At 36.4% G+C, this 27,711-nt stretch overlaps 2 protein-coding genes across 3 annotated transcripts in view; one reads left to right on the forward strand and one right to left on the reverse strand.

Annotated features, from left to right (window-relative positions):
• The window catches only part of POLR3G (RNA polymerase III subunit G), a 41,932-nt gene extending 38,950 nt beyond the window's left edge, over positions 1-2,982 (forward strand). For both annotated transcript variants that reach the window (XM_049647550.1, XM_049647551.1), the window contains exon 8: positions 2,217-2,982. In XM_049647550.1, coding sequence (XP_049503507.1) covers positions 2,217-2,303 — 87 coding nt within the window. In that variant the 3' untranslated portion in view covers positions 2,304-2,982. The remainder of the gene's footprint in view (positions 1-2,216) is intronic.
• Positions 2,983-5,465: 2,483 nt separating this feature from the next.
• LYSMD3 (LysM domain containing 3) lies at positions 5,466-19,162 on the reverse strand. The gene is made up of 3 exons (XM_049647548.1): positions 18,904-19,162; positions 15,931-16,193; positions 5,466-9,036 (listed from the first exon to the last, which is right to left on the reverse strand). Exons 2-3 carry the CDS (start codon positions 16,183-16,185, stop codon positions 8,371-8,373), a joined length of 921 nt encoding a protein of 306 aa, XP_049503505.1. The 5' UTR covers positions 16,186-16,193; positions 18,904-19,162; the 3' UTR covers positions 5,466-8,370.
• Positions 19,163-27,711: the final 8,549 nt, after the last annotated feature.

Below are 27,711 nucleotides of genomic sequence, written 5' to 3' on the forward strand. Positions count from 1 at the left end.
GGCTGAAGTCGGACGCTTAACCGACTGCGCCACGCAGGCGCCCCTAGTGGCTTGTTTTCTAGACAAGGCTGGCTTTTGGAATGCTCTGCTTATAAAGTCTGCTTGAGGTGAGCTCTGTTGAGAGTAAGATCTTTCCTAACAAGAATAACAGACATCAGGATTCTAGTAGTTTCAGAATTCTGTGTTAGGCCTTAGCAAAGCACTAAACAGTTTATATAAATATGTTTCCACTTTAATAGAGAAATGATACCTGTTTTGAGTATGAGGCTGGGTGAAGGATGAAGAGGGGAGATTAAAGACTTTTCTATATTTATTCTTTACTCTTTTTAGCAGTCAATTAATGAAAAAATCATGCTAATTAACTTACTTGATGTATTGAGGATTTGATAAGCATTGTTTCTGAAGAGTAAATGGAGCAACCATATATAGTTATTTATATATATATATTTAAATATATATATAAAACTATCTATATAACACCTCTATGTAAAATTCAAGAAATACAGACTTTTTCTTTCCTCGGTCTTGTGAATATTGTTATTAAAGAAAAAAATCAAGCATTCAAATGAAAGCCAAGAACCATTTAAGCCATCAGTTTCAACAAGTTCTCACTTTGTACCTGTATCAATATTATTAACATCACGAAATTACCTATTGTGAATCACTGAATGTACTTGGAGGTGCTCATGTCTAAAGCATAAATTGCATGTGCTTGATTTGGAATAGTGGAGTATCCCTTCCAATTTCATTTACAGTCAGGTTCATTTGAACTCTCAACCATGCCACACCTCCCCTGTACACTAGCCCCAGGCTTCAGCCATATTTCCAGACATCATTAGATTTCTTGGCAACAGAGAAACCAGGCCATCTTACTGGAGATGATATGGAAACTTACTGGATATAGAAACTTAACAGTGTTGAGGGAAGACAAAGTAATGAAATCTATATCTGAATAATGCAAGTTGTCTTGCATTATTTATATAAACTTACATAGTAAAAAATCCCACCACATAGATACTTATAAAGCTGAAATCCAGATGCCTTTCTTTAGAGAATAGTCTCTATTTTGTTACTGTATCGTAACTCCTGTTATAGAGAGTAGAAATGCAGATTAATATTTTTATGGCAGATTTCAATGATGTACAAAAATCTAGTAACTAGTAAAATAAACATCTATGGACTTATCACCCAGCTTTAACAATCATTAGTTTATAGCCAGTCTTTCAACCACCCATTCATTCACCCAGTCCACTCCTATCCCACCCCACTTCCATTCCCCATCCACCTTGGATTATTATAAAGCAAATCCCAGGCATTGTATCATTTCATCCATAAATATTTCAGTATGGACTAAAAAATAAGGACTCTTTAACAACATCACAACATCATTAGTACACCTAATATCCTTAATATCATCAAATATTAAGCCAATGTTCAAATATTTTCAATTGTCCGCCAAATTTTTTTTGTTTGTTCCAATCAAAATCCAGATACATCCCATACACTGGAATTGGTTAATAATGCTCTTAAATTTCTTTTAATCCATATCCAAAATGGATTTTTAAATTTTTGATAGCACAGAAATATCAGGAATCATTTACATGGATAATAGTCTTACCCTGTCTTAATAATTGAAATGTTCCCAGGAGTTTAATCCCTCTTAACCTCAAGGAAACTGAGGGCTCCCGGATGGAATATGGCATTTTCTAGGTTTTTTTTTGGTATCTTGAGGCTTGTATTTTGATAGAAAGCAAAAATCCCTCTACTTTTGCTCAATTACACACCAGGACTGAAAACCTCAGTTCTGGTGTACTTGAATGTTAATGTAAATTGGCTTTGTTTCTTGATTGTACATTTGTTTGGAGTAACTAATTGGTGGTTTGGCTAACTAAACCCTGTATCATCTTACTGAGGTATAATGAATTCGATGTATCATTCTACTAAGGAGTAACGGACATTCCTTCATTTTCTCTTAACTAGTTGGTGCCTGAGAATAGTAGGAGGTGATGGTCTTGTGGAAAGTAGCACAGGTAGATGGGAGTGAAAAATATTTTTTAAGGAGATGAAATAGCAGAGACTTTTTTAAAGCGGGATATATTTTATTACCCAGATTTGATATTCATAAATTAAGATTAAAGGGACAGCCTAAATGATGTTTTTTAATAATGTTACTAATTCATTTTAATGTTAACTGAGAAATTTCTCACTTCACTTAGGAAAATGACTACATTAATTCATACTTTGAAGATGGAGATGATTTTGGTGCAGACAGTGATGACAACATGGATGAAGCAACCTATTAGCTATGGAATGTCTCCAAAAATATCTTTATGATACAGCTTCTAAATATTTGGACAGACTTGTTTTCTACTTCTGATAAGGAATGAGTATTGTATTTTTGTTCCTGTTTTGTTAGACAAATATTTGCTGTCAAAACACTCGGAACCACATTGAGTTTACATACTAGGTACCTTACCAGTTAGTCTCTGATGCTCTGACATTCCTTCTCAACACCCTGTCATGCCTCTTATGTGTTCAAGTGGATTTTTTTTTTTTTTGTATTATTCAGATTTGAATGTGCCTAGAGTTTTTGCATCTTTTAATTTATGTATTCATACTTGAACAAATTATTCTTGTTTAACTTGATCTGTTGTAAAACTAGTACTGGTCATCATAGTGGATTTCTGTAATCTGAACATTGATTAATACTGCACAAGGAGCACTTTAAAAACAAAGAAACTTGAAAATAATTTTATCTTTTACTTTTACATGGTATGTTCTGTGCTACGACTACATAAACCTACCTGAGTTCACAACGGTGTAATTTATGAGATTGGAAGTTTTGTGATCAAAAACATACACGCTGGGGAAAATGCCAGATTTTTGAGGTGTAGTGGCTGCTGTTAAATTTCATAGGACTCCTAGTTACCCAAGTGATTTATATCACAGTGCAGAATAAAACTCAGGTCATTTTAAAATCAAGATCAATCTTTTTTGTTTATTAAAAACTAGCTCCCCTGCTTTTTTTCTATTTTGGCAGGGAAAATACCGAAAAACCCTCAGCCTCCAAAGACACACAAATGCCAAAGATTTTCAAGGGAATTCATATTATGTATTTTTAGATGATTAATGTTACCTACCAAAAGGAATAAATTTTCTCTTTAGGGAATGTATTACCTGTTACCCTCTAACCTTGAGAATCACAGCCAAATTCTATTTCTGCCTTTACCATTAGACTCAGTCTTGAAAATCAGCTTGGTTTTCTGTGCCTTAGTTTCTCCACCTGTAAACTATTTCCTACAAAAATTGCTTAAACACCAACCAAAATTTGCTGTATGTATTCATTCATACCTTATAGAAATGATCACTTAATTTTAATTTGATCACCCTCTAAAAAATTGTAGCTTGGTAAGTGATTTAAAAGTTTTAAAAATCAACCATATTTTCCTCAAAAAAGATATTATAATCTGATTTCCCATCGTGTATTCTGGAGGGGAAGATTGGAGAAAATTTATATTGTGCCATTTTGTAATGTGACTTTCTCAGGAAAAAGATCACTTTGAATTTTAATACTTCCTCAGTTAATTCAAGATGCGTGTGAAGACCATTAGTTCAGTGCTGTGTTGATCATATGTGAATTATTAAAATAAGCTTCTGGGAAATTGTAAACATTCTAAATGGAAAACAGGAATAAAAAAGTCCACATTAAAACAACAATCTACTGGACTTAGAAGGTCATAAAGTTTCCAGTTGTAATGGGCAAATAGTCACTTAGGATTATTAATTAAAACATTGATGTTTTAGGGGCACCTGGGTGGCTTATTCGGTTAAGCATCGACTCTTGATTTCAGCTCAAGTCATGATCTCACAGTCGTGAGATGGAGCCCCACGCTGGGCTCTGCACTGAGTGTGGGATTCTCTCCCTCCCTCTCCCTTTGCTCCTGACCCACTTGTGTGTGCTTGCACACATACGCTCTCTCAAAAAATAAATATTTAAAAAATATTGTTTCATTCTCTCACTTCCTTAGTACCTTAGCCAAATACCACTTAATTTATAGAAATCTGATCTCAATGGTTCTATTTACTTTATTATAAATCTGCAGATAACTTTGTGAATTGAGCAAATGCACTGAAGTATTTTTCCTAGCTTTCAATTTGCCTCCACAATTTTAGTCCAGCAGATGGTAAGACAGCCCTTTTAGGCAAGGATTAGCTCCAGGAGGCTCCAGCCATCTGCCTTAAGTGCATTGTCTTCCCCCCTTGGAAGATCTTTGTAGAAGTTTAAGGTTGACCAACTGTGAGAACAGATAGGTAGTATTTGCAGGTTGCTTTACCAGCATGAGTCTTGTTTTTCTGGCTTAAATTCTCAGGGACTGTGAAGTTAGGTATTCCATAAGAAGGTAAACTTTAATGCAAAGATAGCCTCCTATATATAAAAAAGTACTTGAAGTGTCTTTAAATTTGCTATATTAACAGGCATACCTTTTTGCTACAATGCTTATTTTTTGTTTACACATTAAATTCTTACAAAACAAAATCGTGTCCTTTTGTTTTATATGAACATGTTTTATTTTGAGCCTACTTAAATATATTTAATAGAGAAAATAAAGATTTTACCTAGTAAAATATTTATTGAGCAAGAATGACACTATCAAATATTCGTGAATAAGCACCAACAAAAAAGAAAACTCAAGGTGATTAAAGTCATGATAAATTAAGATTTGGCAGACAGTGTAATATTAGTGTGATCACTAGTATCACAGACCTACACTGGATACAACAGAATGCTAAGAAATCTGGAGGATCTTGTTAAACTTTCCATCCCCACCATAACGTACAGTGTCAATGGCTTTGCCTTAATATGGTTAAAGGCTCTGGAGTTAGTAAGAACTTTTTATTAAAAAGTAACTTTAAGTACAATTTTAAGGAAAAGTAAAGATTACATCACAAATTCTTCCACTAAATAAAAGCTTCAAACCAACTTTTTCAATTATTTTTGCTATTGGTAACTTTTAAAAATAAAATATCCTTGAAATGGAAAGGTGGTTTTATGATAAAATTTATACATAATTTGTTAAATGTCTGACCCACAACTTGCTAAGAAGTCGTGGATCATGCCTTTTAAGGTCATCTTCTCTGATATCGAAGAGCATCCAAAGAACACTCATCTGAAATTTGTTTTCATTTATGTCTTATAAATAATCCAGTGGATTTTATTTCATTCTAACAAGGAGGAAATATGAATTACTAAACCTCTGGCAATTCTATCCACCTTACATAGTATCTCTATTTTAAATAGTTTGAAAGAAGAGGAGAAAACGTTTGCTTTTATTCAATTAAATTCACCAGCTTCCATTTTACATTGAATAATAAAATAGAAACTTTATTACATTTTGCATATCTTAAAATACAAAAAATAAGGGGCAGAAAATTTTAAAAACCAGTTTTACAGATGTACATGCTAACAATGTTCTACAATTCCATTTTGCATTTGTATCCAATACATTATACAAAAGATTTATAGTATTTGCATACATAAAAAGAATTAAATAAAGCATTCAGATATTTCTATGATCTAACAGTGCAATATGCATATACTTGGAAGAAAAATACTGATTTCCTGAGTAACGGTGTTGTAATTCAAAATAAGAATGATACCCATCATAATGCACCATTTAAATAGACTTCTAAAAACTCCACCTTTACCCTGTAATGCTTTGACTGGATCCTTTCTTCATAGTATTTCTGAAACATCCTTCATATTCCCAAGTAGGTAATTTTAGAAATAGATACCTTCAAAAGAACTAATCATTAAGTAGTGGTTCATTTAAAGAATTCTTCAAGCCACTGAACAAGCAAGTAGAGTCCAGAAAAAAAAAAAGCTTTAAACGGTAAGTCCTTTGGAAAAGTTCATTTAGCATTACAGTCTTATAATTCTAATGTGGCCAGCCGACTGTATAATCCATTTTAATCTATCTTTTGAAGACATGAATCCCATAATTTTCTAGGAGTAGGACGGCAAAAACTTTAAATGGCATCCAATAGTTCAAAACAACCCTAACCATTTGTACCCAGACTTAAAAAAAAATAATAATCTGCTCTAAAAATAGCAGATTTTTCTTCACTTACAACTCCATTTTTTTTAAGTGAACCAAACTCATTTGCGGTTGCTAGCATATATATATATTACATATATACCTTCTAATGTAAAGCATCCAAGTAAATTCAAAGAAGAGTTGCAACACAATTAAAATCCACAATATCAAACAATAACTCTTATTAAGTTTTATAAACTAATCTGTGTTTGCCACAAGTTTTGATGTATACTAGTACTTTTTAAAAGCTAAAATTATTCTAGATCTGTTAAATGCTTAGGAAATTTTTTTTCATTTAAAATGACCCTTAAAGATTAGAATCTAAAAGTCTATATATAAGATATATATAGAATTAGATATAATTCAAATATATAGAAAAAGGAAACTGCCTGATTGTGTCATAAGGATATGTTCTATTTCCTTCAAGAGGCCATTCTACAAGACTGAAATGGTTTTTAATCAAGTACACAGTACACTTCACTACCTTACGTAACTTATTTTGAAATCAGACCTACCATGATTTCAAAGTACCACTAGCAAAAAGGAATCACTGACTGTAATTTCATCAATTCGATGTAAACAAAGTTCTTCATTCCACTCTAAAATAATCCATTTTTCTTTCCTAAAACTTGATTTTTCAGCAGGCGTAATAAATACAATGTAAACCAACCAAGTTAACACAGCATAAAGTCGAAAGATCATATACATATTTTCAAGATGCTAAGGCACATTAAAATAATTTTAAAATTTCAAACTAAAAAGTTACTCAAAAAATGATTTTGCTACAACTTCCAATATTAACATTTTTCGTTAATTGTCTAAGGTCCTTTAATATATGCAAGAGCTTTAATGTTTTGACTTCTTTGTCCTGTCTTTTTATGATACTTTGCTCCTGAAAGTACATAAAACCTCATGTACCATATGTACTTTTTCACCCCACTTGTTACCAATATTGGAGTTTGAAATATAAAATCACTGGTCTAAAGCTGAAACATTAAAAATTAGTAAATAATGCCCAGAAAATGAAGTGGTATTATATACCTAAAGGTACATACTTTATTATACACAAAACACAAAACAGGCAATCCAGACTCCACCAAATCTTACTTCTAATTAATAATTTTGGTTACATTTTTAAAACACACACTTTAAGAAATTAAATGATAGAAATTAGTATACAAATGATGTTTACTTAGCCAGACTGTATCTGATCCACAGCAAATCTTAAGAAGTAGCACTATCAAGCCCTTGCAACTGATCTACACACCTTTGGCCTCTGCTGCCCAATTCGATGCTATAGTTCAGAGGAAAAAAAGGTTTAAGTTGAACATTTTCTCTTTGAAAAATATAGGTTAATGGGTCAATCAATAATTTGTCTGTTACTTTCACGCAAAAGGTCTCTCTCATCTTTGCTTTTGATTCATGAACCAATTTCTACAACAGATCTCAGAGGCAGACAATGAAAATTTGTTTTAACCCCATGAAGTTGTGCTTGATAGTGAAGGTGGAGATGAATTTATACAGCCTATGTTATGAATCCTATTGGACCATCTGAAATAATACTTAATTTTAATTCTAAAAATTAAATTAGCTTACATAAGTAGTATTATAAGGCATTAAATGTAATTAAGGCATGTTACTACAAGTAACACAGCAACAACTTATCACAGTATGTGAGGATTTAATTCCTAAATAATGCTAATCTGTATAACACTTTTCATTAAAGAATTACAAAAGTGCTTTCAAATAACAGAGGCAAATATAGTCACTTAAAAAACAGAAGCAGAGGCACCAAGCTTTAAGAGACAAAGATCACTTTTAGGTCTTGACCTAATCCAGTGTTCCAGGGACCAAATGGCAACTTCCCAACCATACACATTATTTTAGGGGCTTATAAAAGTTATTTTGCCTAATATGTTTAATATTAACAACCTTAAGCCAAAAAATAATTACTTGAAAAATAAAACTTAAACATAACCAGTCTTGAATATAAAAAATGATACATTTTCCAAGTTAAAAACTTCCTAGACCCATATTTAAATTCATTTCTGCTTTAAGCATTGATACAAGATATATGGATTTACAACTCTCAATATCAACGACCAACTGTAGGAATTTCATACTCAATCTATTTGTAAGTGGCTCCAAAAAAGGGTGAAAAACAAAAGCATCTTCAATCTCCTTAACTTTTGCCTTTAAAGTGGTTACTGAATAGAATTGATTCATCACACTCCAGATTCACGTGATCATTAACACTGTAAGTATGAGCTCACTGCTATGTTTTGTGTTGAGCAGCAGGTGACTGAGAATCTTGACTATATAGTTTATGATCATGTTGGCCAAAGGGTATTCCCTTAGTTGGACCAATTCCATTTTCCATTTCTCTCTGTTGTGATGGGGGTGTGACTCCTGAATGCAAATGTGAGGAAGAATCCACTGTTGAATGATGACTAACATCCACTTTAGCTAAAATTTCATAATACAGCAAATAAAATACTGGCGTTATTATACCTACTATCAACATTATCACTACGGCTGTCCACCACCCTATTCCCCAGTCTGCTCCATAATAAGGATCCTTACGTTGAATGTTTTTGTTATCAGGTTCAAAACGTATTTGTTGTGCTGTTAAAGCAGATACCACCTCATTAAGGTTCTCTCTTTTGGTGTCTGTACATTTTACTATTTGTTCTATGTCTCGGTCTACTTCTTTTAAAAAGCTACCAGCTGACTCACTGGAAGAAAGAGAATCATTAGGTGGCAAAATTTCCTGTTGTTCTGGAACATACTGGACAGATGACGGACGTGAAGCCTGTCTTCCTTTTGGAGGATAAAGTGTTTCAGTCAATGAACTAAACTTTTTAACTGGAATTTTGATAGACCTAAGGGCAAAAAAGTCTTGATCGCTGATGAGATTATTAACCCTCTTGATATCTGCTACCTGTAAAAAAAAAAAAAAAAAAAAAATAAAAAGCAACATTCAACTGAATTTTCAATCAAAACAGAGGTAACAGTATTCATTCATCCCATTACTTTTGGAAGGAAAAAAAAAGGTACAGTTTAATTATTAGTAGTATTAAGTTATCACACCCGGAGAGATTTTATTTGTGGTAACAGTTCTATACCACTCTTGGTCTACCAGTCTTAGGAAATCGCTAATTACTTTTTACTGTCACTCATGTATTAACACAAATGTTAGGTATTTAAGTAGATCCTGGAATCCTTTGATATTTCTCTTTGTACGTCATGCACAAATATCACACTTCTGCTGTTTGTAAACAATGAGAAGGAAGAATTACAGATATTTATGTTCTTTCATTCTTGCAATTAGAACATAGGCAAATATCAACTTATCCAACTAAAACTACCATATTTTATCAAAACTAAGATGCCATCAACTCTAAGATGTGCCATTATTTATCACTAAGGAAAAAAAAATATTGAGGGTGCCACCATTTCACTTTCAAAGATGTTAAAATGTATCAAAAAACATGCACCTTAGATAACATATTTCCCTTACTTGTCTTCTAATGACATTTTCCCTAACTTCTGTGTTCATGCAGTATTCAACCACCCCCAAGATGAGTCATTTTTTATAAGCTTTCCCTATGTATTATACAGTCCTCAACCTGTCTGTATATCCTATCTACCTGCCATTGTGAGGAGGGAGAGCATGGGAGTATTCCTCAGATTACCCGTTATTATGCCAGGCCTCCCATAATCTTTGAGTGATTAGTCCCATTCATGATTTCCATCAACGCTTTAACCTAAGCCCTAGTCATTTATCACTCGATTGATGTCAGAGAGGTAAAGTGTGTCTAGAATAAAGCTTTTCTGGCTTGGTCAACTCAATGGATAATAATGTCATTTACTGAGATATAGAACACTTAGGAGGGAGAAAAGAAAATAAACACAGATTATATACGTGTTGACTTTGAGGTGACTGAAATATCTAGGTGGAAGTTATCCAACAGGGAGTTATATGTCTGAAATTTGAAAGAATGATCTCATCTAGAAATAATGACTTGTGGATTATCAGCAAAAAATGGTAAATGAAGTCACAAGTGTACACAGATTCACTAAAAAAGACTAGGAGAAAAAGGTGATAAATGAAAGATGACTGAGGAATGCCAACATTTGAGGGTTATGTTGAATAAGAGAAATCTACAAAGGAGATTAAGAAAGAGTGGCCAAGGGGTGGCTGGTTGGCTCAGTCAAAAGAGTGTGTGACTCTTGATCCTGGGGTTGTGAGTTTGAGCCCCATGTTGGGTACAAAGATTAGTTAAAAATAAAATTTTTAAAAGCAAAGAGTGGCCAAGAAAGCAATATACAATGGTGGGTTTGACTATCTGGGTTTGACGGATGGCTATGATACTTTCTAGCTCTATGATTTGGGGCAAGTTGTTTAACCTCTCTGCAATGAAATTTCCACATATGTAAAATGACAGTAATAACACTACCTACCACATAGAGTTTTGCAAAGATTAATAAATTAACACATATAACATTCAAATAGCAATATATAGTACATTATGCAAATGTTAGCTGTTATTAAATATTACTAGTAGGAAAATCAGAAAGCTGAAGAATCAAGGAGGTCAAACAAGGATGGTTTTTAAGAGGGGGTGGTGACTGATCAACTGCAGATTTCTGATCAAGTTCACTGAAGAATGAGAGTTCTTGTTGGAAAAATCAACTCCCTGGAAGTGTGTATGTGGGAAGAGGATGGAGAGGAAGACTGAGGAATAATTAGATGAGACAATAAAGGATGCTTTGAAAGTTTATGACCTCAAGACTGTTTAAGGCAAATGAAGACTCACTGACAAACTCCAAAACCTGACCCCATTCTCTTTAAATGTTTGTTTGGTATTGTCTATTCTGACTAGTAACTACTCCATACTCTTTCTAAACCAGGCTTCCAAGTCTTAAGTGTCTACCTAGGTTCTCACTCTAATTATCCCTATATTCTCCATTATACTAACTTCTTTGGTTGCATTTAGGATTCCAACCTTGCAATTTTTATGCTCTTGTCAGTTTTAGGACTGGCATATTTTTAATAATTTCTAAAATTGAGTACTTACAAGAGGAATACAGCACTAAGTACCCTATTTTTATTTACTTTTTTATAAACTATGTGAAGTGAATTAAAAAAAAAAATTTTAATGTTTATTCATTTTTGAGAAAGATAAAGTGCAAGTGGGGAAGGGTCAGAGAGAGGGAGATACAGAATCCGAAGCAGGCTCCAGTCTCTGAGCTGTGAGCACAGAGCCCAACATGGGGCTCAAACTCACCGACCGCGAGATCATAACCTGAGCCAAAGTCAGACTCTTAACCGAGCCACCCAAGCACCCCATAAGTACCCTATTTTTAAAGTGATAAATCCTTTTGTAAGGTTCTTCCTTTTTTTGATGGTTCAGCTCGTGGTAAAAGGGAGCATTGCTTAACTCCCTAACACTGTTGTATCAATCTTCCTTATTGTAGACAAGACCTTCTTTCCTCTAATGTTAAGCTAACTGCCCTTTCATCATTCTTCATTTTAAATGAGGAATCAGCTGAATAACCCCAAATAATCTCTGTAAACTTCTTCTCTATCATTATTACACATATTTTAGTCCAAGCCCTGATCATCTTCACTTGAATTATTCCAACAACCTCCTTACTGGGTCCCCTCCAACTCACCAGCAGGTTTCCCTACCATTTTGTAGTACTCTTGTTAAACCTTATAGCAGTGTTCTTACTATATAGATCAAACTTTTCCTCAGTTCTCTCAAAGTGCTTCATCCCAATCAGTCTACGCCCCTCATTTTTGAAACATCTATTAAACTTCTTCTGTTGTTCACCTTATTTTCTCCTTAAAATCTTCTCCATGTCACTGTCCTATACCTTTCTCCTCATATACTCTAGTCATATTTTTTTCCTTTTCACCTCATTGGAAATATAATCTATTTTTAATCATTCATATAGATGGCATTTCAAACTTCTCTTCTTGTAAGACAATTTATTAGGTTCGTTAAAAAAGAATCCATGTCTTTCTCTAATAAAGCTAGTGGACCACACTTTTCTCTTGAATCTCCACCTTGGTAATTTCAGCCTGGCCCCTAATTTTATTTACTTTTTAATATGAAATTTATTTTCAAATTGGTTTCCACACAACACCCAGTGCTCATCCCAACAGGTGCCCTCCTCAATGCCCATCACCCACTTTCCCCTCCCTCTGACCCCCCATCAACCCTCAGTTTATTCTCAGTTTTTAAGAGTCTCTTATGGGTTGCCTCCTTCCCTCTCTGTAACTTTTTTTTCCCCTTCCCCTCCCCCATGGTCTTCTGTTAAGTTCCTCAGGATCCACATAAGAGTGAAAACATATGGTATCTGTTCTCTATATGACTTATTTCACTTAGCATAACACTCTCCAGTTCCATCCACGTTGCTACAAAAGGCCATATTTCATTCTTTCTCATTGCCAAGTAGTATTCCATTGTATATATAAACCACAACTTTTTTATCCATTCATCAATTGACAGACGTTTAGGCTCTTTCCATAGGAGATATTTGGCTATTGTTGAAAGTGCTGCTATAAACATTGGGGTGCAAGTGCCCCTATGCATCAGCACTCCTGTATCCCTTAGGTAATCTTAGTTACTATCCATCATCAACCTTCTAAAGCACATTTTGTAAATTATTTCTCTACAAAACATGAATTCACATGTCTATGTTAAAAATTAAACCAGATATACTATGATATAATAATAAATGGTACTGCCTCCATGAATAAGTTGCAAACCCCCCGCCCAAAATCCAGCTCTTATCTCATCAAGAAATGTGTTTCACTAAAATACTTTAAGTTTTTAAAATTTTTTTTTTTAACGTTTATTTATTTTTGGGACAGAGAGAGACAGAGCATGAATGGGGAAGGGGGAGAGAGAGAGGGAGACACAGAATTGGAAGCAGGCTCCAGGCTCTGAGCCATTAGCCCAGAGCCCGACGCGGGGCTCGAACTCACGAACCGCGAGATCGTGACCTGAGCCGAAGTCGGACGCTCAACCGACTGAGCCACCCAGGCGCCCCACTTTATTAAGTTTTTAAATAAAAATTCTTAATGTGTCTGTTTTGAACAACTATGAATTGCAGTAATTGTTTAAAAAAAATACATAGAACCTTAGGGTCACAGGAAATTTTTAAAAATTCAGTTCATATTTGTATATATTTGGGGGTGCCTGTATGGCTCCGTCGGTTAAAAATCTGACTCCTGATTTCAGCTCAGGTCATGATCTCATGATTTGTGAGATCAAGCCCCATGATGGGCTCCAACCTGTCAGCTTGAGATTTTCTCTCCCTTTCTCTCTGCCCCTCCCCACTCACGCTCTCACTCCCTCTCAAAATAAACATTTAAAAATAAGTAAAATAAATTTGTATGAATTTGTATAAACAAGTTTATAAATACGTATGATATTATTATAGAGAACTATGACAGGTAACCAATAAAAGGCTCTCAAGTACAAAAATATACATTATGGAAGACTGTGGAGGGAGGATGAAAATTTTAATCAAGGAGAAAAAGCAATGATAAAACTTTTATGCTAGTAAAAGTTTCATGCTTATACACTGGGGCACCTGGGTGGCTCAGTCAGTTGAGGGTCCAACTTGAGCTCAGGTCATGATCTCACAGTTCGTGAGTTCGAGCCCCACATTGGGCTCACTGCTGTCAGGACAGAGCCTGCTAGGGATACTCTGTCCCCCTCTCTCTCTGCCCCTCCCCAGCTCATACTCTATCTCAAAAATAAACACTTAAAAAGAGAGAAAGAGAGAGAGAGAGAGAGAGCGAGAGCATATAAAGAGTATTCTAACAGTCTTATTTTTAAGTATCAATAGCAACAACATTTTTGAAATTATATCCTTTAAGTCATTAGGAAGTATTTAAACTCACTTTAAAATGTGCAAGGAGGTACACAGTAAATACATTTCAAAATTCTACTAGGAGTATGACAACATAAAGTTCAAAAAACAGTTTCCGTAACAGTTTCCGTATCAACGTGTTTACATGAAAACAGATTCCGCACTAAGGATGCAAGATGGACATAATGACACAGATATGAAATGGATATAAAGAGTTTAGTATTATTAAAATAAAAATATACCTCCCTTTTTATCAATCCTACTTTGGGGAACCTACTCCACAGAAATAAAGGTAGCACCACTTATTTTTAATTAAAAATTTTTTTCTTTAATGTTTATTTTTGAGATAGAGCACGAGTGACGCAGAGAAAAAGGGAGACAGAGAATCTGAAGCAGGCTCCAGGCTCTGCGCTGTCAGCACAGAGCCCGACCCCACGAACCTTGAGATCATGACCTGAGCAGAAGCTGGACACTTAACCGACTTAGCCACCCAGGTACCCTGTGTACCACCATTTAAAGATACAGTGCTGATGATATTCACCACACAATTCAAAACATGAAGAAAATCTTGAGTACATGATAGAATAGTTTAATATCATGGTATATCCATACTATGCAATACTATATAACTATATAAAATGGGTTAGATGTGTCAGACAGTGAGGCATGTCTATGATATATTAAGAAATGAGGGGTGCCTGGGTGGCTCAGTAAGTTAAGTGTCTGACCTTGATTTTGGCTCAGGTCATGATCTCATGCTTCATGAGAGTGAACCCCTTGTCGGGCTCCACACAGAAAGCTTTCAGCTTTCTGATTGGGATTCCCTCTCAATCTCTCTCTGTCCCTCTCCTGCTCATGTTCTCTCTCTCAAAGTAAATGAATAAACATTACAAAAAAAAAAAAAAAAGGAAGAAATAAAAAAGACAAAAGCAACTTGCAGAGTAATTGGCACAGTATACACCAATTTTTTTAATGTTTTTATATATGTATTTTTTTTGAGAGACAGAGAAGGGTGGGGGGAGAGAGAGCGAGCGCACACGTGTGCATGTGCACATGAATGGGGGAGGGGCAGAGAAAAAGGGCAATAGAGGATCCAAAGAGGGTTCTGCCCTGACAGCAGTGAGCCAATATGGGGCTGGAACTCACGAACTGTGAGATCATGACCCGAGCCAAAGCTGGATACTCAACCGACTGAGCCACACAAGTGCCCCAAACCAATTTTTAAAAACAAAAATTGGGGCACCTGGGTGGCTCAGTCGGTTAAGCAGGCAACTTCAGCTAGGGTCATTATCTCACAGTTCGTGGGTTCAAGCCTCATGTCAGGCTCTGTGCTGACAGCTTGAGAACATGGAGCCAGCTTCGGATTCTTTGTCTCCCTCTCTCTGCCCCTCCCCAGTTTGCACTGTCTCTCTCATTCTCAAAAATACATAAACATTAAGAAAATTGTTTTTTGGTTTTTAAAATTTTTTTTATTTTAGCTTTTTTTTTGTTTTTTGTTTTTTTTTTTAACAGAAAAACAAAAAATCACCAACACCCCAAGTATTTTAGATAATACATATTTATATTTATATATTACACATATTATTTTTATAAGCACAAAAAAAGGTATGGAAAGAAACACCCCAAAGTGTGTTATTTCAGGAAGATGAGGCAGAAAAAATTTTTCTTATATATTTCTATATTCTCTTAAAACCTGAGTAAGGAGACAAGATAACACATTTGGATGTCTTTTAATACTGAAACTAGACTCATGGATTTAGAAATAAACGGAAATCCAAGTATTCACTTAAAAATTTAAAAAGTTAACATCTACCAACATAATACAGTTTTCTATGGAAAGAAAGGAAAAGACAAGATAAAAGCACAGAACTTACTTCAATTTGTGCTAATGAACAAATAATTTATTTTGGACAGCATTATGCAATATCAAATTAAAACTTACCGTACAACAGTACTGAAGGGCTATTGCATTTAAAGTATCTCCTTCCTGTATATCTTTTGTTAATACTATGATGTCATCAAGTCTATCTCTTGATGTACTTCTTCGGATTTTCTCTTTTCCTCTGGATCGAAGCTCATACACTTCGGCATCCTCCTCCAACATGTCACTGTCTGTACAATTTCCAAATGCATGTACTTGACCACTTGAATGAACTCCTGGAAGAGGAAAACTACGATTCTGATGTCTCCCTGCCATGTCAAAATCTGAGGGGGAAAGAAAGAGAAAACTCTGGAATGTAGCTGATCCATATGACTGACTGAGTTACATGAATTTTACATTCAGGTCACATTATATGTATATTTTTAAGAATGATTTTAGTTATTTAAAAATTCAGGTTTGAGTTTTAGAGATGTTAAAGTACAAAGAACATATCTGGCAGCAGAAACAATGAGAGAGGAGGGAGAGGTAATCCATTCTTATAAACTATGTATCACCAAAAGTGGAGGTGATAAACATTTTCACGGAAGTAAACAGTTATTTAAGGTCAAGAAATTAAGTTCCCCTTATTCTGAGTATGTGAATAAAATTAAGGAAACTTCTGATCATATATGTGCAATTTATAATTCTGATAAGTAAAAGTACGGGTTTTATATGTACAAACAAAACACTTTAATAAATCCAAATATTCTGGCTTGTTCAGCATTTTAAGCTCATATATCTTTTGTACTACCTATCTACCTCCTTGGATCAAGTGGACTTCTGTATTTATGTTTAGTATATATAGCATGTGCTTTCTATATAGGTCGTAATTTTGTCCTAGACCAAGGATTCTTATTTTTTGAAAGTTTTTCACCAACATTTATCAAAGTCCTCATCCAACTCAATTTATGGTCGATAAAGACTGAATATAGTTTAGGCCACTACATTCATTTCTACTTCAGAAAAGATACTCTTAAGAATGAGCACTGGCCTAAATTAAAAGCATACATCAATAAGCGTGTATCAATGAGTACTTTTTGTTTACTTGTATATGCACTCTCAACTGATCTTCAACAAGCTGGCCTATTCTCATTAAAGACAAAACAAAAATAAAAAACTAATTCCACAGGTCCAGTTCTTGCTTCATATTACATGTTCACATAAGAAAGAAAGTATAGTAGATTGCTTTCAGTTATTGTTGTGAAAGATGGAAAGAAGTAGAAGGAGTAAAAGGCATTTTGGAGATAAAATACTTAGGACTTAATACTGTGACTCAGATATCAAGAGACGAAAGAAGTTAAGAATTATGCCAAGATTTCAGATTTGCATCATTGAGGAAATGGTGATGCCATTCTCTAGAAAACAGAACACTGGAAGAAAAGTGGGAGGCTAGACTATGATTATAAATTCCTTTAAGACAGCCCAAAAGAATGTGAAGTAGCCCAGCAGGCTACATAGTCAAATTCAGAAAGGTCTGGGCTAGAAATATAATTTCATGACTCATGTGCATAGGTAGAAACCGAAGCCGTATAGGTATAAAGGAGACTACCTAGAAAAAGTACAGAATAAGAAAAGAGCAGCCAAGACTGAGCCTTGAAGACCTGCTACGTGTAGTAGTATGTGAGGGAAGGAAAATCAGCCTGCAAAGAATACGGAAAAGGAATATTCAGAAGAAGAAACCATAAAAATATTATGTCATGGAAGCCAAGCCCAAATGGTGTCTTAAAGGACTTAGTTCAGTTGTGAATACTACAGACAAATATGAAGTGACAAAGAGAAAAAAACAAACAAAAAACAACTCTCTGACTCTGCTGTACAACAATGCAATGCTTTAAGAACTCAAGGGTTTTTATTAGACCTAGATAACTAATAGTTACATGTTAAGTAGACTTAAAAGTTAAAAACCACTTAATATACACTAATTTAAATGTGGCCATACTTCCCTTTAGATTCTCCCTAATAATTTGTTGTTAGAATCCCAAACTGGCTTAGAACAGTTGAAATTCAGTGAGCAATGTGCAAAGCCATTTTACATATTGACATCAAACTTTCTCCAGAGTCTATTGCTAAATACTAAATAATACGACTAGAACTTCATCTCACTATCTCTTCTCTTGTGTAATGAAATGCAGGCAGCAGACTACCACAAGTGGATACTGTTTTTGAATAATCAAGAACTGGTTGTGACTCCAATGAAAGTGGAAAGCTAGTCACAGGCCCAAGCAGATAATTATCTAAGCCGACTATACAGACAGCAGAAAGTACATAGTATTCATCTCATCTGGCTCAATTTTCTTCACCTGTCTTAATTCTTAGGGTAGGGGAAAAAAAAACCCTGCATGCCACCTAGATTACAAACCATGGCAAAAAGTAATTACCAATGGATACGTTATTAAAGCATTTAACCAGCTCACTCTGTAACTGTAAATTGTTTCCCAAACACCTTCATACTTTATAGTAACTGTTGTTGGGTGTTTTGCTTTGACTTTCTTTAAGCAGATAGGGCCATAGGGTCATAGGGCACAAGGTAGTTCAGCACTGGGATAGTAGTAACACAGGGACTGTATCCAACAGGGGCAATTCAGGTTTTAAAAACTTCTCTTCCTCTCTATTCCACACACCTAGATTTTTTCTTTCCCTGTTTATATGATGATTAAATCTCAGGTTTTTACGCCACACCGTCACACTTGGACGGTGTGGACGAGATGTTGCCAGCATATATTGTCGTGGGGTAAATGTAGTGTTTAGGTTTTAAATGCGTGGCTCTGAGAACCAAACAGGTAGGAGTCCTTCCTCTGACCCTGTTTCCCCGAGAGTGTAAAGAGGGGCTTCGGTGGGGTTGGTGGCGAAGATCTCCTCTGCCTTGAGGTCTCCTACATGCAGGCCAGGATCCGAGTCCCAACCGGCGGCCCCGGCTACACCTGCGGCCGAGGGCTCTCCGCCATCTCCAGCGAGAGTGTAGCAGGGCCCAATCCCGCCGACCACCATCTTTACCTGTTCGGTTAGCAGCGGGGACGCAACGAGGAGCCGGCTGCCAGGTCCGCCGCCGCGGCTCCTGTCCCGGGCAAATTCATGACCAACCCTGCGCTTTTGGCTGCCCCTGCCCTCTGCCGCCACCGCCGCCAACGTCTCTGCCTTCCGGGCCGTGCGCCGCCGCCACGTCCGCAAACCTGCCATGCGTCATCGCGTCAAGTGGGCGGAGGTGGGCAAAAGAGGGGGAGGAGGAGGAGGCCGGAGGTGGAAAGGGGCGGGGAAGGAGGAGGGCGGGGACGCGAAGGCGAGACCAGACCCGGAGGCTTCTTAACCACTGGCCTGCGCCTGGCGCGCAGGCGCAGAGACGCCGCCAGGGCCGCGGGAGCGGGGTCCGAGTTCCAGCTCCGCCCATATCTCCTCTCCTTCGGCCCCTACCCCGCCCCTCACCCTCCGTGATTGTAGCTCCGAGGGCCAACCCCGCTGGTTAACCCGGTGATCGGGAGCTACCTGCCCGCTGCGCCTTTGTCCTTCGTGCACACAGTGCTGGCAAAGACTGTCTAGAAAATACCCAGGGGTGGGAGTCGGGAGGAGAGAGATGCTTAAGGATATGACGGGCACTGTTGAGCGTTTCTTCTTGCTCTGCATCTGGAGGTTTGTCTAGGGTGGAGAAGGTCGCCCAAAACCTTAGTATTGACATCCATGTTTTGGAAAATTGTACTGTGCTTATTACTTTTCATGCGGAAGCTTCTAGACTTTTGCAGAAGAGACAAAATACTGGAGAGAAGTCCTTGGTTGGCGGGGTAGGGTTGCCTCAGTCTTTGTATTGATAGGTGAGGAAAGTGGGCCACCTAGAGTCAGGCCCCGGAAAATGTTTGCCCTCAGGCTTTGGTTCTCAGCTTGTTATTCTCAAGGAGTCAAGGCTGTGTACAAATTGTAACTTTGTTTTGAAAATTAACTAAAAGTCACTGGTAGTCACTGTTGGGGTCTATGAGATACAGTTTGTTAAATCACAAACTCCTTACTTAATATATTATTTTTCTCAAATTTGCTAAATGAGTATGATAATGTGTTTGAATTTATGTAAATGACTGTAAAGCATTTTAGTGATATGCCTCCTGTTTCCCAAAGTTAACGTTACAGACTTTGCCCTTTGATGACCATGCTGTCTTATGACAATGTACGTGTTCGACCCAAACAGCTGGGATGCAGGGCGCAGAGCACTTCTTTTCAGAATGTCTGAATATTTATGCATCATGAAGACCTTGAAGCTGTGTTTTAAATTACTTTTCAAAGAGTGTTTTTGTTTTCTGGGAAGTGTGTTCAGTAAAGGTTAGGAATTCTGCACTGCAATATTTTTCTTTTATTTGAGGAGGTAGACACTGCGGTCCACAATGCGACACAAAGAACTGCAGGAGAAGACTTTTTTTTTTTTTTTTTTTTAAGTTTGTCAGAGCTGTTCTGTGTGCTGTTGCCCTTGTGACACCCGTCTGTAACCATTTATCACTGAGACATTTTCTCATCAGTAGACAAAAGATATATTCCCTACTTGATATGTAGGGCTTCAGCTGCTCAGCCTTCATGAATGTTAATGTGAATACAACCTTCTTTCTGCGTGTAGGTTACTTTTCTTATTTTAATGTCAATAGGCAGTGGAATCCATGTGAGAGCCTATGTGATAGAATTTCAAGCACTTCTACAACACTGCTACCTGTTTTCTTTCTATAAATATTTTTTCAATGATATCTGCGTGTTCTTGAATCAATATTTATGTTTAACAAAAGTGCAGTTATTGAACTTTATATAAAGACAATAATAGAACTATATTATTAAAATATACAAAGGAAGCAGTTAGCCATGAATTTTGGCCACGTTCCAAAAAGCTGGCCAGTAGGAACAAGTACTTTGTCTTTGAGAAAAAGGATGTCCCCACAGCTGAGCAAAGCCAAAGGGATTTTCAGTTTTTGAGATCTCATCTGACACAGTTTTCATTAGACGGCTGCAGACGAAAGAATATTTAGTTTTTAGGAATGTGTGTTTCTGTCACTAGCATTCAAGTTTTGTGATTTGCTCCAGAATAAAAACAGTATTGTAATGAGAGTATAAGTTGATGCAGCTGGCTGAGAGTGGTACTTGGTAATATCTATCAAAGTTAAAAATGCAATTGACTGAACTATTAAATGGCTAGGTAATTACCTTGGATTCACTTACATGTACATACATATAAAATGTAATAGATATGTTCAGGAATGTTTACTACAGTCATAGCCAAAAATCTGAAAATATTCTAAATGTTCATCAGTAGCAGACTGGATACTTCTGATACGTTTATATATCAGAATATTGTAATGTTATGCTTTTAATGTTTAACTCCAACAAATGCAATTAATCTATGTTTTCTGATTTATTTCTTCATTTACCTAATAGATTTTCATTAGAGGAAAAGTATATGCGAGACCTTTATTCAAGCCATTGGGGATACAGTGTTTAAGAAGACTGTTTCCTTACTCACAAAGCTTCCATGTCTAGACACGTGGAAAAATCTCCAAAATGTATTTTAAAGAGAAAAAGTAAGTTACATATAAGAGGTATGATGTTATTCCTTTGGAATAGAATTTATATGCATACTCCCCCCCCCCCCCATACACACACACACATTCATGTATCTATGCAGGGAGATACATTTAATCTTTCTTTCTGGAATGTTATTGAAGGAATTTTGAACAGTGGTTAAAAAGGACTAGATGTGGCAGGAGAATAAGAAGACTCTTCCTTTTCTTCTTAGCCCTCTCTATATAGATTAAATTTTTATTACCACGTGATTTTATTTTATTAAACAATATTAAGACTGAACACATTTTATTATTGAATAACTGGACTTGTTTTATCTACATTTAACCAATAATCAACCATCCAACTCTTAATCACTCCAGAGTCTGTTTGTACTTTTATTTTCAAATAATAAGTGCCTGGAGAAAAGAACCAGATCAAGTCACTTAGTAATCAAAAAATGAGGGGCACCTGGGTGGCTCAGTCGGTTAAGCATCCGACTTTGGCTCAGGTCATGATCTCTCTGTTCGTAGGTTCGAACTCCGTGTCAGGCTCTGTGCTGACAGCTCAGAGCCAGAAACCTGCTTCAGATTCTGTGTCTCCCTCTCTCTTTCTGTCCATCCCCTGCTCACTCTCTGTCTCTCAAAAATGAATAAATGTTAAAAAAGAAAAAAAATTTTAATGAAAGGCAGGGCACCTGAGTGGCTCAGTTGGTTAGTGTCCAGTTCTTAGTTTCAGCTCAGGTCATGTTCTCACACTTCATAGGTTCGAGCCCCGTATTGGGCTCTGCGTTCATAGTGTGGAGCCTGCTTGGGATTCTCTCTCTCTCCCTCTCTCTCTCTGCCCCTCCCCGACTCGTGCTCTTGCTCTGTCACAAAACAAACTTTTTTTTTTAAAGGAGACTTTTAAAAAAGTAAATAAAAAATAAATGAAAGGTAACAGAACACTGAATTATTTTTACTTTTTTTTTTTTTTTTTTATTTCTCTCTGGCAGATTTCTTTCATCCCTGCTTTTACTGTCTGCTCCTTCCTATGTCCTTTTATCAACCTTTCTTTTTAATTCTACTTTCTAGAAGCAAATCTGAAAAAGACCTCTGTACACTAAGGAAATACTTCAACTCAGATGAATTTAAAACTATATTCTGGGATGAAACTTAAAAAAAAAATCCTGTCGTCTCTCATCATTATGTATATATGTGGTGGTGGTGGTTTGTGTGTGTGTGTGTGTGTGTGCGTGTGTATACATATATTTGAATCTGTATATATAGAATCCATATAGAGAGGAAATATTGTGTCTCTTCTCTAGAAGTCTTGGAGAAAAAACAAAGCGCATGATTTAGATATGTTTTGCTAGAGATGAACCAGATGACCTTTCTAGTTGCCATGCACCCTATGATTTTAAAATATAGTGATTATCGGGGCGCCAAGGTGGCTCAATTGGTTAAGCATCTGACTTCAGCTCAGGTCTTGATCTCACAGTTTGTGGGTTTGAGCCTCCCCCACCCCCATAGGGCTCTGTGCTGACAGCTCAGAGCCTGGAACCTGATTCTAATTCTGTGTCTCCTTCTCCCTCTGCCCCTTCCCTACTGGCTCTCTCTTGCTCTCTCTCTCTCAAAAATAAAGAAACATTAAAAAATTTTTTTTAAACATAGTGGTTATTATAATCACAGCTCTGCCATAATGCAGTTGAAAGAAGAGTCAAGGATACTTCATGAATCCAGAGTTGCTTATAAATGTTAGTAAGTAATTCAGGAATATTAAATATGACTTGAAAACAAGCATTCTGGGGTGCCTGGGTAGCTCAGTCACTTAGGCACCTGACTTCAGCTCAGGTCATGATCTCACTGTTCGTGAGTTTGAGGTCCATGTTTGGTTCTGTGCTGAGAGCTCAGAGCCTGGAGCATGCTTTGGATTCTGTGCCTCCCTCTCTCTCTGCCCCTCCCCCACTCACTCTCTGTCTCTCTGTCTCTCTCTCAAAAATAAACATTAAAAAAAGAAAGAAAGAAAACAAGCTTTCCAATCTCTCTGTCCATACAGGCATTACTATATGAAAACTAGTCTCACAAATACTATTCTTAAGTTCATTAGCTAAGTAGTTGGTACATATAAAAATGAAGGGTTGTGTGTTTATAATTCAATAGACTGTAACTTAAATGCTTTGTTTCCCATAATCTTTACAATCTCTATGGTTACATAAGTAAATTGGTGCAGGTGAATGCCCTAGAATCTGTAACCTAGAAGCTTGCTATTGTGCCTACTCCTCCAAAGACCTAAATGGTCAGACAGAATTCAATTAAGCCCACTTCACCAAAAGAAAACATTAAAAGGATGAACCAGTCTATGGAATTGGGTGAGAGCAAAAGGTGATTATCCAAAGTGGAGAGTAAGGCAAAATAGAGTCCAGATGGTGGACATCCAGTTAGATTTCTTAGATGTTCAATAGTGTGCTCATGGAGTCAGGAAGATTAGGGGGTAGGAAAACACAAGAGGAGAATTGAAGAGGCAACAATGTCTTTCCATTCTAGTCTGCTTCTCTCCCAGTGGGTAGAGACCACTTCTTGACAATTGTCAGCTTGACCAACAATACCTGAAAAACCAAACTAGAGGTTCAAAAGCAAAACTTTCATTCCCATATAAAGAATCATAGAACAGGGGCATCTGGGTGACTCAGTTTGTTAAGGATCCCGCTCTTGATTTTGGCTCGTTCATGATCCCAGGGTCATGGGATCATCGAGCCCCACATTGGGCTCCTATACTGGGTGTGGAGCCTGCTTGAGATTCTCTCTCTCTCTCTCTCTCTCTCTCTCTCTTTCTCTCTCTCTCTCTCTCTCTCTCTCTCTTTGTCCCTCTCCTCAGCTTTTGTGCTCTCTCTCTCCAAAATTAAAAAAATAATAATAAAATTAAAATTAAAAAGAATCATAGAGCAGTAAACTGAAGTAGTGCTTATCTGACAGTATAGATATTACTGTCAGATATAGATATATATTATACTATAGATAAATATTACATCTATTTACTTGACAAATAATAATTACGTACCTACTGTGTTTAAGGTACTGTTTTAAGCCCTGGGAATATGTCCCCAAACAAGTCCAAATCATTGCTCTCATGGAGCTTATATTTTTGTGGTAGAAGACAGAGAAGAATAAGATGAATAAATGAAACACTGGTACGTTAGATGGTGATAAATGAATGGGGAAAAATTTAGTAGGGAAGGAGGTTGGAGTGTTCTACGTGAGGGGAACTTGTGTTTGTGATAGGGTGGGTGAGAAAAGGCCTGATTAAAAACGGCTGAAGAAAGTATATGAGCCATGTTGGTACCTAGGAGAAGAACCTGCTAGTCAGAGGGAACAACCAAGTAAGTACCACTTTCCTGAGAGGAAGTGTGCCTTGTGTATTGGCAAAATAGCAAGAAGACCATCAGGGCTCAAGTGGATTGCACAAGGTGGAAGAGCAGCCAGAGACGAAGTTAAGAAGGAGCAAAATTGGCTGAGAATGTGTGTGCCATTACAGGACTCAGACTTTCACTCTGAGTAAGAATGGGAAACCATGCATGGGAGGGTTTTGAGCAGAGGAGAACATTATTTGCCTTCAAAAAGGATCACTTAGGAGGCCTAGGGTGGAAGCAGGGAGATCAGTTAGGCTACTGCAGTAACTCAGGCAAGAGGGAGGTTGCCTTGAATCAGAAAGAATGTCAACTTCATCCAACTGATTTGGATTAAATACATTTGGTTTAAAAACATTTTTGCAAAGGATCTAAATTTAGGAGGTTGTGCAATTTTGATTTTTTTTTTTAATTTTTTTTTCAACGTTTTTTATTTATTTTTGGGACAGAGAGAGACAGAGTATGAACGGGGGAGGGGCAGAGAGAGAGGGAGACACAGAATGGGAAACAGGCTCCAGGCTCCGAGCCATCAGCCCAGAGCCTGACGCGGGGCTCGAACTCACGGACCGCAAGATCGTGACCTGGCTGAAGTCGGAAGCTTAACTGACTGCGCCACCCAGGCGCCCCTGATTTTAAAGATATTTTTCATTGGTTTCTTCTTGCATACTTTGATTAGTGAGTCTGTCCTTAGGGTCTCTTTTCCCACCATTAATTCTGAATAAGCCAGATTTATCACCTTAACAATTGTTGGATCTAAATAAAGTTTTCCTTTTCCCTCTTCACCATGTTTTCATTTATTTACAGTTAAGGTTGAGCTGTTCCCCACCCCACTTCCAACCCACCCCCGCCCTTTTTTTCCCAAGCTTTAATCCTATCTGGCTTCTAAATCCCTTCAGAATTATTTGAAGCAAAGGATGCCTGCTGACTTCAAAGAGTATTTCACACTTGGATTTACTTGGTGGGGTATATAGCAAGAGTAGTGAAACCTTTCTTCCTTTCTATGCAGAATAGTGTGTTTGGCAATAATATATGCTAATCAGTGAGCAGTCTGCTAAGAAGAAATGCACTGAAACATTTTTCATTTGTTGTTTTGAAAAGGACCGATTTTCCTTTGCAGTACTTTTCACTTATAAATCTAATCTGTTATTTTGAAGGAGAATCAATGTGTATTAATAGAAACTCGATTAACTTTCTTTTCATTACCTTTTCCTTAAGGTCGTACTAGAGATTTGGTTATCTATAGCATAATATAATGTAAATGAATACTTGGCTTGTACGGATTTCACTCATTTCATTGAAAAATAAATATTTAAAATATTTTTTACTGTTTTTTAAATTTATTTTTGAGAGAGAGACAGAGGCAGTACGAGTGAGGGAGGGGCAGAGGGAGAGAGGGAGACACGGAATCCAAAGAAAGCTCCAGGCTCTGTACTGACAGCTCAGCTGTCTGTGCTGTGAGCACAGAACCCAACACAGGCTCGAACTCGTGAACCGCGAGATCATTCATGACGTGAGCTGAAGTCAGACACTTAACAGACTGAGCAACCCAGTCACCCTGAAAAATAAATATTTTAGTACACCAGGCCTCAAAAGAAAATTCCTGGGTGTTTTTTTTTTTTTTTTTTTTTTTTTTTTGGCATTGTGAAAAACGATTTTTATAGGCTTTATAATTAATGGGGATGCAAAAGAAGGCATTAGCTTGAGAAAGAATGATTCTTTGTGTAAAAATATTGTGGTTACTCATAAGGCAAAATCCATAAAACTATTACCTAAACTAGTCTCCTAAAATAGATATGCCAGCCCTTCTACTTTATTTGGTCTTAGCAACTGGATGGAATAGAGTTTGGAAGTGAATGTGATGTGAATAAACAAAAAGCTTTATAGTAAATTATTTTTTCTTCCTGCCTTATCCTACCTTCCATGAACTATATTCACCTTTCTCTTAATGTCTGCCCTTTATCCATTAAAATTCTGGTTTCATTAGAACTGGATGTAGGGCCTGCTGATCCTGGTTGGTTGTGTGTAATGAGAGCACCCAAATGCATTGCTAAGGGATTGGAAAACTTCATCAAGGAAATTATGATAAGAATGGTAACATCTACTTCTTTCAATATTTCTGAAGTCGAGGCAGTCTGTAAAACTGACATTTCAATAGCCATACCAACTATTGTCAAAATGTGGTCTGCCACACTTTTTGTCAAAGTGTGGTCTTGTCAGTTCCTGAGACTCCTTCAAGTCCTCAAGGTCAAAAGTATTTTTGTAATAATTCTAAAAAGTTGTTTGCCTTGCTCACTGTGTCATTATTTGCACTCATAGTGAAACTTTAGCATAAATGAAGGCAGTAGCACCAAACTATATTAGTAGTCATGTATTGCCCAATGCTGCAAACACATTTAAAAAAAAAGTTTTCTTGAGAACATTCCTTGATTATTAAATCTCAACCCTTGACTACATTTTTTAAAATTATTCTTTCTGATGAAATGCAAAATATGCATAAATCTCTTTTACTTCATATTAAAATCCAATGGTCGTCTGGAGGAAAAGCTCTTATGCTCTTGTTTAATTCTGGAGCTGAACAACCCATTTTTTTCATAGGGCACAACTTTTATTTTATTTTATTTTATTTTATTTTTATTTTTTATTTTTTTTTACTTAAGATCGTTATACTGTCAAATAATTCAATATAAAGTTTAATTAAAATATAGTAATCATAATTCTTAAAGACAAATTTTACTTTTCACTGCTTATGGGTGATACAGGCATTTGATGTATTTTAAATTAATTTTTAAAGAAAAGTGTATAATTTACTAACACATTAAATTCAAAAGTGACATGAATATTTGGGTGATTGAATAGACAAAGCATAGATTAATACTCAACAACCTGTTAGGGTGCGT

Source organism: Panthera uncia, assembly GCF_023721935.1.
Source record: "Panthera uncia isolate 11264 chromosome A1 unlocalized genomic scaffold, Puncia_PCG_1.0 HiC_scaffold_17, whole genome shotgun sequence".
Classification (NCBI taxonomy): Eukaryota; Metazoa; Chordata; class Mammalia; order Carnivora; family Felidae; genus Panthera; species Panthera uncia.

Excerpts from the sequence above, each read along its gene's own strand:
- LYSMD3 (XM_049647548.1), bottom strand. The coding sequence starts at position 16,185 with ATGGCAGGGAGACATCAGAATCGTAGTTTTCCTCTTCCAGGAGTTCAT. Across the intron at positions 9,037-15,930 it reads CCCTTCAGTACTGTTGTACG|GTAGCAGATATCAAGAGGGT; the intron begins GTAAGTTTTAAT and ends TTTTTTTTACAG.